The sequence below is a fragment of the Pantherophis guttatus genome, chromosome 7 (assembly GCF_059756535.1).
Source record: "Pantherophis guttatus breed Tessera chromosome 7, ASM5975653v1, whole genome shotgun sequence".
NCBI lineage: Eukaryota > Metazoa > Chordata > Lepidosauria > Squamata > Colubridae > Pantherophis > Pantherophis guttatus.
The window spans coordinates 58038014-58051504 of NC_142069.1; the positions used below are offsets into that span (position 1 = coordinate 58038014).

At 37.8% G+C, this 13491-nt stretch overlaps 2 protein-coding genes across 12 annotated transcripts in view; both read left to right on the forward strand.

Moving 5' to 3' along the window:
• The window catches only part of DOCK4 (dedicator of cytokinesis 4), a 627777-nt gene that overhangs the window by 148687 nt on the left and 465599 nt on the right, over nucleotides 1–13491 (forward strand). The window lies entirely within an intron of this gene.
• On the forward strand, nucleotides 533–3207 carry LOC148112869 (uncharacterized). Its single transcript, XM_087874164.1, has one exon. The coding sequence runs from the start codon at nucleotides 533–535 to the stop codon at nucleotides 1571–1573; it is 1041 nt and encodes a 346-aa protein (XP_087730290.1). The 3' UTR covers nucleotides 1574–3207.

Below are 13491 nucleotides of genomic sequence, written 5' to 3' on the forward strand. Positions count from 1 at the left end.
AAAATTTTATAAATTGTATCGGAAGAGCTACTGGCCCAGCAGACTGACTTTGGAATCGGTAGGTCACCCTGAACCACTCGAATTTTGAAGCCTTTCATAGCGTGGGAAAGTGGAAGGAGTGAGGGGTGACCAGATAGGCAGTCGTGATTGTGTATTTGGAGCAAATAGCTGCCTTTTGTTCTCATTATTATCGCGATCTGTGTTTGTTTTTGCTGTGGGGCAAAGGCATGGAACATCAAAAGACCGGAGGAAAGGGGTTTTTTGGAAGAATATGTGAATTTTAAGTTGATCTTTTGTTTGTGAAAGTGCCTGAGTCGAAGCGGCAAAACGTTTCTGGGCAGTGCCTTCCAACGGATCTTAGGGGTTTTTTTTAAAGGAAATTACGCAAGCTGAATTGAGAACTATAAACTTTTATTGTTGGCCCTTTTGAGTGCAATAATAAGCTGTCTCAGCTTCAATTGGGAATTGCTGTCCCTTAATCTTCATTAAAGACCCTCTCGGCAAAAGTGGACAATTAAAAACTTATTAAAAAATGGCGACCCAACAACCTTTAGAAATGCAACAAGTTGCTGAGGCCTTAACTAAAATTAGTGAAAAGATATCAGGACTGTCAGATAGTATGGATAATATGACATTGGAAATTAAAAGAATGAAGCAAGAAATGAATGAAAATTTTGCAAAGCAAACAGTAGAAATGACAACAATTAAAGATGAAATTGAGCAGATTCATGCACATGATGTAAAGATAGATCGGCAAATTGGAGAAATCTTTTTTAAAAATGAACAACAAGATAAAAAAATTTGTCTTTTGGAAGAAGAAGCGAGGAAATATAATTTGATTATTCGAGGAATTCAAGAAGAAAAAGTGAACAATTTGAAACAACGAGTTTTAAAATGGTTCAATGACCTGGATACACAAATCACATTTATAGCAACAAATCTGGCAAGTGTTTTTAGAATTGGGTATAAAAGACAAAATGGCTTAAATAGAAATGTACTTGTCAGATTTGCAAATCTTAGTGACAAACTGGAAGTGATGGTGAAAGTGAGAGAGATGGGTGAAGCTTTGAAATTTGAGGAGAAAATTATTCAAGTCTTTCCGGATATATCTAGAGAAGAAAGGGCGTGGAGATTTTTTTTGAAGCCAATTACAAAAGTTCTGAGAGACAACGGAATTAAATATAACTGGAGGCCACCACAGCAACTAAATTTTTTTTATAAAGGAAGAATGCAAATAATTACTTTGGAAACAGATGCAGTGTCATACTTACATGAACTTGGATTGATTGTAAAGTATGAGGACATAACAGAGATAAAAGATCAAATGCTCAAGATGGGTGGAACATATGCAAAAACATCAACACCAGAAGAAAAAGGGGCTGCTGGAGGACAAGACCTTAAAGGATTAAAGCGGAAGGAAATCTCACCTGCGATGGTTGAGCAAAAGAAAAGTCATGATGATATAATGGGAGATGGAGCAGATAAGAAATTGAAGGATCTTGAAAAAGAATTGCACGAAGCTGAGTGCGGGGAAAAGTTACCATCCTTTTCTCTGAGAGATGAATTTAAGTAGACTACCAGAAAGAAGTGACCCGACCATTAGCATGTCCCCTCTCCCCCACTCTCTTTATAGAGGCGGAAACCAATTGAGGATGTGGGGGACGAAGATTGTTTGTTATTTGTTTGATGTGTCTTTTGTCTTTTTTTATTTTTTTTATTTTTTTTTATTTTATGTTGAATGTTGTTTGGAATGTGGGAGATTGGTGCTGGGATTTGGGCACAGAAAGGAAGAGGAGGGGAAAGGATTAAAAAAGTTACAGTTTAAATGGGTTTAATAAAAATAATGACATGGAATGTGAAGGGTACAGGGAACCAGATCAAGAGAAGACGATTGGAACTTAAAATTAAAAGAGATTTACCAGATATATTATTTTTGCAAGAAACCCATCAGAAATCTGAAGGCTCAAATAAAATGTATATAAAGGGTATGCAAATTTATGAAAAATCTTTTGGAACTTCAAAAGCTAGAGGAGTTGCAACATTGATATCAGATAGGGTATATTTTGAAAAAGAACAAGTAATTGTGGATGATGAAGGAAGATATGTAATAATTGTGGGAAATATTAATGAGGAAAAAGTGACACTGGTTAATTTATATCTACCGAATGAGAAGCAAAAAGAATTTCTTGAAAAAATAACTAAAATTTTGGGAATTGAAAGTGTAGGGAAAGTAATTGTGGCTGGGGACTTTAATTTAATTAGAGATAAAATAGATAGTACTAACCCCATTCGTTGTGGAGGAGCAAATAAAATGGGGACCTTAAATAAATGGATGTTTCGAAACGGCGTGGTGGATGCCTGGAGAGAAGTGAAAGGAACTGAAAGAGTGTACACTTTTTACTCTAAGATACATAATACATATTCAAGAATTGACTATATCTTAATTTCTAAAGATTTGTTGAATAATGTGGATAAGATAGATGTGGGAATTTTTAAGGATTCTGATCATGCAGAAGTTACGATGGAAATAGATTTTAATTTTGAGAAAAAAGGAAGTAGTTGGAGATATGATGAAAAACTGTATAAAAATGAGGAGGATAAAAAAATGGATATTTAAAAAATGGGAAGAATGTTGGAGATTGAACGATAATGGAGAGGTTAAATTTGAAACTGTTTGGGATGCAATGAAAGCAGTGTTTAGAGTGGAAAGTATCAAGTTATCAAGTAGAAAATATAAAAATTATAAAAATAAAATTGAAAAAGATAAAAGCCAGATTAAGGAATTGGAGAATCAATTTTTGCTTACTAAAGAAAATTTTTTTTTGGAGGAACTAAATTTGCTAAAAAATAAATTGATAGAAGAGATATAGAATTGGTAAAAAAGAATATGAGATATTTAAACAGGAATTTTTTTGAATTTAGTAATAAAACTCTAAGTTATTGGCAAGGATGGCAAAAAATAAAAGAGAGAAGAGAGAAATTGGAGCCTTGATAGATGATAAGGGTATAAGATGCTATAAAAAATTAGAAAAATGTGAAGTGGTCAGGAACTTTTTTCAAAATTTATATTCGAAAAAATTAATTGATCGGGAAAAACTGAGAAGTTATTTAGAAAAACATGTTGTGAAAATTGACCAAACATATAAAGACTTGATGGAAGAAGATATAACACAAGACGAGATTAATGGAGTAATACAAAAAATAAAATTAGGGAAAGCTCCAGGTGAAGATGGATTACCTGCTGAGTTTTATAAAGAATTTAAGGAAATAATAATACCAAAATTGCAAAAATTATTTAATGGAATTTTACATGGTGGAGAAGTTCCGTTGTCATGGAATAGAACGGTGATATCTATAATCCCTAAACCAGATAAAGACTTAGAAAGGATTGAGTCCTATCGGCCCATCTCTTTAATTATCAAGATGCAAAGATATTTACCGCCATTATAAGTAATAGATTAAGTAGATTTATAGATAGATATATAAGTTATAACCAAGTAGGCTTTGTGAAGGGTAGATACATGAGTGATATTGTCAGAAGAGTATTAAATATTATAGATGTTGCTGAATATAATGCTGATAAAATAGGTATAGTATCATTAGATATTTTTAAAGCTTTTGACTCTGTACAATGGGAAACTATTAAAACAATCGTTGAGGTACTAGGTTTTGGTAATAAGTTTATACATGTTATTTCAAAACTGTATCAAAAAAGTAGTGCAAGAGTGAAGGTGAACGGAAGGTTGACAGAAGAGATAAGATTGGAAGCGGGTACGAGACAAGGATGTCCCCTGTCTCCAAAATTATTTTTATTAGTTATGGAAATTTTGACTAAAATGATAGAAAAAGATGAAGAATTGGAAGGGTATAAGGGATATAAGATAAATCTGTATGCAGATGATACTTTGATTATTTTGAAAGATATAGAGAAAGATTTGAAAAAGATACATAAGCATTTCGAAGAATTTGAGGAAATGACAGGTTTGAAAATAAACTGGTCAAAATCTGAACTATTAATGAATAATAATGGTAAGGAGTGGGAGAATATGCAAGAACAACTTGGGATAAGGATTAAAAATACATTGAAATATTTGGGCATCACACTTTCACTCAAAGTTAAAGAAATGAAAAAACTAAATTATGACGTGGTGATGAATGAAATTGAGAAAAAGATAGATAAATATAAAATGATAAAGTTGTCTTGGTTTGGTAGAATTGCAATGTGTAAGATGATGTTGTTGCCAAAGTTTAATTTTTTATTTGAGATGTTACCGTTAAACTTGACAGAGAAAGATATTGAAGGATATCAGAAGAAATTGGATAAATTTTGCAATGGTGGGAAAAGACCTAGATTAGTGAAGAAAATGTCATATCAAAATCAAAAGGAAGGTGGATTGGGAATCCCCAAACTACTCAATTATTATTGGGCTTATGCTATTCAGACTGTGGTAAAAATATTTAAAGGTGAAGATAGTCATTGGAGAGATTTAGAATTAAAAGACATCAAGAGATTTGGCTTAGATAAAGCCAAATCAAAATGTGCAATTAATAGCTATTGGTTAAAGGGACTGAGTAAAATTTGGAATAAATTTGTTAAAATTTTAATTCCAGATATAATTTTCTTAGGGAAGACAATTGAAAATTGGCCGATTAAAACTAATATAAGTCGTGATAGGGTAATGGAAGATGAAAATATACAAATTATAATAGATTGGTTAAAAACTTCAGAAAATGAAAGGAGGAAAAAAGAAATCATTGAAAAATTGGGTTTAGGCTGGTTTGAAAATAATACAGATAGAAAAATGGACTAGGAAAGTAAGGGACAATTGTTCGATAAGTAGAAGTAAAACTGAACTTGAACATTTAGTATTCCAAATTATGAAAGATGAAATTAGGCTAAAGGGACTCGTTAGTAAGATATATAAGATTATAAATTTTGATGGAAAACCACAAAGGATGATGAAGTTGAATTGGGAAAAAGAACTTAATATTAAAATATCAGATTTAGATTGGAATGTGAATTGGAAGAGTAGAATTATGAAGACTTTATCTGTAAGGATTAAAGAGCATAATTATAAGGTTGTTTGGAAATGGTATTTGACTCCATTAAGATTGTCATTGATGGATAACAAAATTAGTAAACAATGTTGGAGATGTGATATGGAATTAGGGACTTATGAACATATGTGGTACAAATGTGATAAAGTTAAAAAGTTTTGGCAACAATTGGAGAAAATGATATTTGAAATGATGGGGAAAGCAATAATATTGAGACCAGAAACTATATTACTGTTGATAATTAAGGAAACAGAACCAACAAAATATGAGAAAGAATTGATTAGAATTATGATTATAACGGGTAGAATTATAATAGCCAGATATTGGAAATTAGATGTGAATTTTAGAATAGAAGAATGGTATTGTGAAATGTGGAAATTAGCTTTAAACGATAAAATGACATGCGATATTAGAATTAGAAATGGTGACTATAAAGAAGATATTTTCTGGAAAATTTGGAAACCATTCATGGACTATGTGCTGGGAAAATTGGATGCTTCGGTACCTGTACCCCGAGAACGTGGATTTTGGCGATCATGAGGATATATCTGAAGAACCAAATCTTCCTTTCTTATGTATAGCACAGGGTGAAGTATTGTATATGTTGTTTGTAATGTTATTTAAAAAAAATTAATAATTAAAAAAAAAAAAGAAATATCAAAGACAGATGCCGTGGGACAGAGATCGAGACACATAGACATAAAATATAAACATGTTAGGCAATTCTTAGAAATGGGTTTCATTAAAGCCATATACTGTGACACTGAACAACAAACGCAGACATACTTACAAAACCATTACCTCAAAAGCAACACGCATATCTCACATCAAGAATATGTGTATAGGACTTCCAGTCTGGCTTCTGTCGCCACCAGACGGTCCTCCGTGACTGCCAGCCCCGTTGCCTGTAAAGAGCCACCTTTACATCTGAAAGGCGGCTCGAAAAACTCCATTTCCTGATGGAAATGCGAGCCAGAGCAGGCGAGGGCAGGTAGAGCCCTCTGCGAAGTCCCCAGAGTTTTTTTTTACTCTTGGGGACAAGCAGAGCGGGGCTCCCTATTTTCGCTCGCCACTGCTCCAGGCTTCGGGAGGACTCTGCCTTTTTGCAGAGCTAGGCGCCAGGACCAGACCAACTAATAAAATAACAGATGGTTTAATTGAAGAGAGCGAGATTTGTACCTGGGACCCTAATCGCAAGTATTTTTAATGATTTTACAAGTGTTTCTAATTGAACGGAAAAATAAGTTTAAAATGGCGACTGCTGAGGCTTGAGAAGAAAGCCGAAAGTGAAAGTCCTTCCGTAATAAGCTACACAGTAGCGAAATATACAGTGCCGGCTAGAATCTAGAAGGAAAATATTCATTTTAAGTTTCTTTTTTCTTGGAGATCTGTATTTGATCTTGTTTGGGGAAAAGATTTCTTTAAAAAAAGAGAGCTTTTTTGTGTGGCAGGATGGTGTTAAAACTAATAAAGCTTGACAAACAAGCAGTGGGGGGGGGTGCTCCCCCAACCCACAATTATCTGAACAAGCTCTGAGCCTACAGACTCTGCAGAATGGTTTTAATTTAAAAGAATTTCTTCAGGAGGAAATGGCAAAATATCATGAGACTGTGAACCAGAAATTTGAAAAATTAAGGCAGGAAATTAAAGAAATGATACAACTAAAGTATGATAATCTGCAACGAAAGATTGTAACAGTGACTAATGCTTTTTCAGAAGTTGTCATAAAGATGGATACAAATATCAAATTATTAGAGTCTAAAATTGAGGAAGTTGATGATAAGATTTATAATTTGGACAATAAAATACAAAGAATTGAAAATGATTTGATAAATATTCAAGACAATAGTTTAGAAATAAAGTCTAAAAAGGAAGCTGGTCACAAGACTTACAATGCAGAAGATATAAAGCAAGGGATTGAAAAAGAAGTTGTAATGATGCAATACAGGCTCACAGAATTTGCGGTCAGAATGAGAGGATTACAGGAAAATGACAGAGATGATCTAAGAAAAATATCTCCTCAAGTTCTGGCTGGGATTTTAAAGGTTCATCCTGAGGAGGTATCTTGTAAGATTGACAAGGCCTATAGAGTAAATTCTTGGATTGCAAAGCAAAGGCAACTGCCTAGAGATGTGGTGATTTACTTCACAGATAAAGAAATAAGAAATGATATTGTGCAAAAATCCTTTAATTCTACTCCACAATTGTATGGAAGAAAGATCTGGATATATAAAGAATTGCTGCCTAAGATGTTAAAAGATAGAAAGAAATTTGGACTTTTGGTGACTGAGCTAAAAAAACAAAATATTTCATTCAGGTGGGATGTTCCAGTTGGTATAATATTGAGATATCAAGGAGAAAGATATCAGCTAAATACTGTTGAAAAAGCAGAAGAATTTTACTACAAGGTCCTCAAAAAGCAAAATCAACAAGAGATAGAAATTCAAGAAAAGCAGAAGGAGGTGGAAGTAATGAAGAAACAACAAGTTACAGAGGTCTCTACAGATGAGCCGCTTTTGGATTCTCTTTCAGAGGTCTCAGCTGGATTATTTAATACAAGAGAGGCGGCTCTGGATTCTAATGTAACGACTTATCAAGTCACAAACCAGCATGGAAATCAATCAGATGATATACAATTTATTGAACCAGAATGGAGATTTAAGCCACAAAAGCAAAACCAACAAGATCAAGTTATAGATCAGCATGAAAGCCAAATAGTTGATATACAATTTACAGAAAGGAATTCAGGATGGAGATCCAACCCACAAAAAGTCAAGAAAAGAAGAAGCAGGTCTCACAAAAACAAAAACTTTTAAACTAAACAACAGTGTAATGCCAGTTATTTAAGAGATGATTGAATATATGAAAAGATAATTGGCAAAGTATTGGTTTATATTATCCTGAGGAGAGTGACAGACCTCTGCAGTGCAGTACTTTTGGGATGTGAAAAGGGCCTTAAACTGAATGGATTGGAATTATCTTTTTTTGGATTCTTTGATAAATATACTATGTTTATGCAGAGTTACAAGGCAAGAGAGTTATGGGATTGGGGCATGCAGAAGATCTGGTTGTTACCCTATTACAGTGGTTGGAATTAATAATTTGAATAAAAGACACCTCTACAGACACTATATGGAATACAAATACAAAATCACTCGGGTGGTTGTTGTTGTTGTTTTTTATTATGAAGATATTTGCTATTGATGAGGGCAGATGGTAATTGAAGATACCGAATATACTGTTGGAATTAGGATGTGATGTTACCCTAACATGGGTGATGGAGTTTATAATCCAGCTGAAAGACATTACAGAAGATATTATATGGATTACAAGCCTAAAGTCTTTTTAAGAGGATTTTATTTACATAAGGGAATATTTTTTAGTGGAGTGGGCAGAAGAATAAAGATATTAAGAATTATTAAGTATGGTAGTCTTGTAGGAAAGTGGGTGGAGACAGGCTAGTTTATTGATTGTTTAGTTTAAGAAAAGGGATATTATGTTTAGATACGAATATATGTAAAAGATTTGAGTTAAGAGATATATCGATGGGGGTGGAGGAAATGGGTAGGCTATGAATTGAATAAATGTTAAATTAGGATTTATTATATAGTTTTATAGCAGAAGATTGTTTTGAAATGTTAGATTAATATACATAAAAGATTTGACTTATTATGCTAAATTAGGAGTTATTATATAATGTTATTGTAGAATGTCATTTTGAAATGTATAGTATAAGGGGGATATGATAATCTTACTAGAAAGAAAGGGTCAGCATATGGGGATGGAGTGAGGGGATGGTAAAGTATTATATAATCTGTTATGAATTTGGGTTTTATTATGAAGAAGTCACAGGGGGAGGGGAGGGGGAGGGGGGGTTAGGGAGAAGGGGGGGAAAAAGAGGGAAAAAAATTGTATTTGAAAAACTTTTTCAATAAAAAAAAAAGAAATGAAAAAATAAAAGAATATGTGTATATATGTAGATCATGTGTTTTATGTGCCTAACGTGTATGTTCACAAATATCATATGTCCGCCGCTGATTAGACATTTAGAGGGGGATTTGTCAGGGTAAATGTCTAATCCTCCCAGGCAGGGGCTGGCACCTCCCCATATCCCATCATACCCCCTTACCTCAGACTCTTCCCCTGGTGTATAAAAGAGTCCTACACGTGGGCATCCAGGAGTTCCAGAAGTGTACCTGCAAAGGCAAGACAGAGGTCAGTGACCTTTACCTTGAATGGGCCTACGACCACTCCAGGCCTAAAATAAAGAATTGATGGAAGAGATTCCACTGTCTCCTGTGAGTTATTGGGTTAGATCCATCCAGCATTAACATTAGATCTTGTACAAAAGTATAGAACTAGTGTTAAGGTGTTTAAAATTTAATAGCTGGAGCAATGAAGGGTTGGACAATGAGTAAAAACACACACTTATAATTGGTTAAAGAGAACTGGCCACTGCATGAGGGAATCTGAGTTGTAATTGGTTGCTGTGAGAGTAAAGGGAAAGTTTCCTTGTTTCCCACCTTTTTCCTCTGTGTGCCCTGAATGCTTTCTGTGATTTACCTGACTATGCTCCTGTTTGTCTATCTTATTTATTGTAAATATATTTATTTGTATAAAACAACAAGTTCATGTCAGTTTCTCTAACTCCATCTGGACACTGGCTGTATAATTCCTTGACAGGTTATGGGCCCAGAAGCAACCTGAAGAGCCAGTAGTATTTCTCTGAGGTAAAGGTTTTGTAGGAAGAAAAATCCATCTGGTTCAGTTCCAAGCTGGGAGAAAGGTGCTGTAAATAAAATGGAGGCTAGCTGCTTAGGACAGAAGGTCCGTTTTTTGCAGTTTTGGGATAGCTGACAAATTAGCTTGATGAGTGCAAGGATTTTTATACAGTTTACAGTATTTTGTAATTTTGAGGTTTGCTTTGTGTGCTTTTATTATTTGATTGGTTTTACTTGTTTCTCAAAGCCTTGTGATGGGTCTTAATTATCAGCTTCCTTGGTCCTAATCTTGTCAGGCATGTGTAATTGATTTTAACCTGTTATCTATTGCCTCTAGCCCAGCAGTCACCAACTGGTGCTCCGTGGACCAATGGTGGTCCGTGAGAAAATTTTGGTGGTCCGCAGAAAAATTATTTGCATTTTTATATTGCACTAAATCAGGGGTGCTCAAACTATGGCCCCTCAGCCAGATATGTGCAATGAATGGTTGTGTTGCTGCAGAGCGTCTCCCCCTTTGCGGTCTTTTTGTGTGGGTCGGAGTGGGGCAGAAATTCTGACTTCGGATCTGCTTCAGCCTCCTGAAGGGCGAAGGCTGGATGGAAGCGCCGCTGGTGGCGAAGAGCCAGAGGGCCTCATGGCCTGGAATTGGCTGACCATTTCAGCCTGCTGTGCCTCCAGGCGCTGGTACCTGGCCTTGCACTCCCGCAGGTCTTCCCTCTGCTTGGAAAGCCTATGCTCATAGTCCTCAGTGAGGTGCTTCTGCGAACCTCCTTCTTGGTCAGATCCAATTTGAACTGAGCTCTTTTGCCAACTCTTTCTCATGGTGGCTGCTTAGCTCCAACAACTGCTTCCTTTTGGGGCACTAAGGAGCCTGGGCAGGCAGGGGAGGAGGGGCTGGGAGGGGAGAGGCGAGTAGAGGTTGGCTCAATGTGAGTGACCACACCCTCCCAGTCACATGACCACTTAGCCATGCCCACCCAGCTAGTCATTAAGCAGATCATATTAGTGATTTGCATGATTTAAAATTATGAATTTACTGGTCCCTGAGGGCCGAAAGGTTGGTGACCCCTGTTCTAGCCTGCCTTTCTTAATGGACCTGTATAGTTTCCACTTTTCTCCATAAATGCGGTTAATCCCATCACCTGGAGGTGAATGTGTTTTGTTTTGTTTTGTTATATTTAATTTTTTAATTTATTTTGAATACAAGTAATGCAAACAATATGAACATACAAATCTAAATTCAAAAAAAAAAAGAAAAAAAAAGATACAAATAATACAGTGCGCTCCCACACCCGGAGACCATTTCCCCCCCCTTATATTTCTTCTTCTATAACAGCTAAAAATATATAATATATTCTAATTGTGCCCTTATCCCCTCCAAAACAGCATATGTTCTTGAGTAGGTGGAGGGGGTTAGGGTTCCCCTTGCTATCCTCAACTTCGACTTCCCCCTTTGCCACCAGATGATTGGGCCCCACTTGTCTAGCCAGGAGAGTCCCAGTATGACTGCGTCTGTCTTTTGGGGGGCTATTATGAATCAAATTACTTCCCAGTGATTCGCTAGCTCTAGCTTCACTGGTTTGGTCAGGTGAGTGGCATGGGCTCCCCCCAATAGGGACCCATCAACCTGTTCGAACTTGATCCGGTAGGCCAGCCTTTTTGCTCTAATCCCCAGTTTCAGGACTGTGGTTAGGTTGATCAAGCATCTAGTGCAGCCTGAGTCTATTAGGTCTTGAAAAGTCCCCTGGGTTCCTGTTTTTGGGGCTGTGAGGCATATTGGGAAAATGAAAGGGTGGATCGGTTCACTTACCATTGGGTCATTTTCACCTTCATCCTCGCTGTCAGAATCTGGTGACTGGTCATTGTTGGCTGGGGTTCCATCCCTTCGGCTGGGTGGGGAGGGCGCTCTGCAGTCTGGAGGGCTTTTTGAGATGTGTTGATGGCATGTCTGGGGCCTTGTTCTGGTTGTGCCCTGGGTGGTGGCTCGACTTTGGTTTTGGGGCTGGGGTTGCACATGCTGATGCCATGTGGCCTATCCCCCCACATCTGTAGCATTTCAGTGGGCTTCATGGGAGGGTTGGTTTTGGGGCCAGCTGTGGTGCTGTGGCTCCCTGTTGGCTGGGTGGTCTCTGGTCTGGTTGATCTTTCTCTTTGGTGTCTGGTTGCTTTCTCATGTCGTTGACGCACAATCCGCTGTCAACTTTTATGGCTACTTGGAACCACTCAGAGAGTCAGTTCGGGACATCCTGATAGGCAGTTAGCTGGGCAATATGCTTGTCCAGGCTTGTTCAGAAAAAATGAACTAATAGCCGCTCTGGCAAAGGAGGTAGCTTTGCCATGACTTTCCTGAACTCATGGATGTGTTCCTTAATGGGTCGCCCCCTCTGCTTTAGGTTTCTGAGCTCATCTTCCTCCTCCACCTCCTCAAATCTGGCCTCTAGCTGTCGTAATCTACTTCTTGCAGTTGGGGGGCTCTCCTCTTGTGGAGGGCTGCTAGCCATTCTCTTGCTTCTCCGTCTAGCCCTTTGGCAATGGTATTCACCAGGGCTCTGTGGGATGGGTAGAGGTGTCCATAGCACTCTAGGTGGATCTCAGCCGAATCAAGGAATAGAGCCAGCTGATCCTCATCAAATTTCCCCCTGAAGCAGTGCAGCTTGTTCAGCACTGCTCCGCCTGCACATGATGTGGTTGGCCGTCTTCCTTGTCTCTAGTTCGTAGAGAGGGGAGGCTGTCTGCTCTGGGTGTCCCAGAGAAGACTTTATATTCTACGTGGAGCATTCCGCTACCCTTGATGGGGATGTTATTTCCTTTATAATCTCTCAAACGAATATGACTACACATAAGCTTCCACTCAGCTTCGTGTTGCACCAATTTCTGTAGAGTCTGCCAGGATACAATTGTTGTTGCTGACCCCGTATCCACTTCTATCCAGCAGGGAGATCCCACAATAAGGACAGTAATGTAAATTTTACTACTTCCTGGAATCCCGATTTGATTGCTCACCCTCTCTGAACAACAGGCATCCGTGTTAATAGTAAAACATTCATCCTCTGGGGTTCTTAGCCTCAGTGGGCGATGCTTCCCCCTATTACACATTGAAGTCTGTCCAGTTGGGGGGGGGGCAGGCAATGCGTCATGGCAAACTTGTGCTAGGTGATCCTTCTTCCCACACTGTCTACAAATGGTGTTTTTATGGCAACACATAGCTCTCAGATGGTTTCCGCCGCACCCTATACATGAGGAGAACAACTTTCAATCCTCTGTCACTCTGCGATCCTTGCTGGTTGCTCTCGACTGATGGACATCATCATGATTATCTCCCTCATCTTCAGTGTCCTCCCATAATTCCACCTCTCCCGAATGGACGGTTTCCCCCCTTCTAGCCGCCAGGGGGCTGCCCGACTTCTGTATCTCTTCCGTCGATCGATGATTCGGCGGCTTGCGCCTCCTCTACTGCTGTCTGTAGCGTTAATGTTGGTTGCACCAATAATCGTCTCTGTAACCCGAACCCTACAGACCAAAGGGCTTCATCTAAGTTGCTAAATTCCCAATAGATAGCTGTTTTCCTGAGGGCCGCCATATAACAACTGATAGACTCACCCGCTGCCTGGTCCTTATGGTAAAAAGCATGTCTTCTAGTTATGCAATATGGTAAAGGAGCATAATGTTCCCTCATTTGCTTAATAATATGTCCCAAGGAACTGTCTGCAGG

What these genes read in the sequence shown, in the direction of transcription:
- LOC148112869 (XM_087874164.1), top strand. Translation starts at nt 533, where the DNA reads ATGGCGACCCAACAACCTTTAGAAATGCAACAAGTTGCTGAGGCCTTA.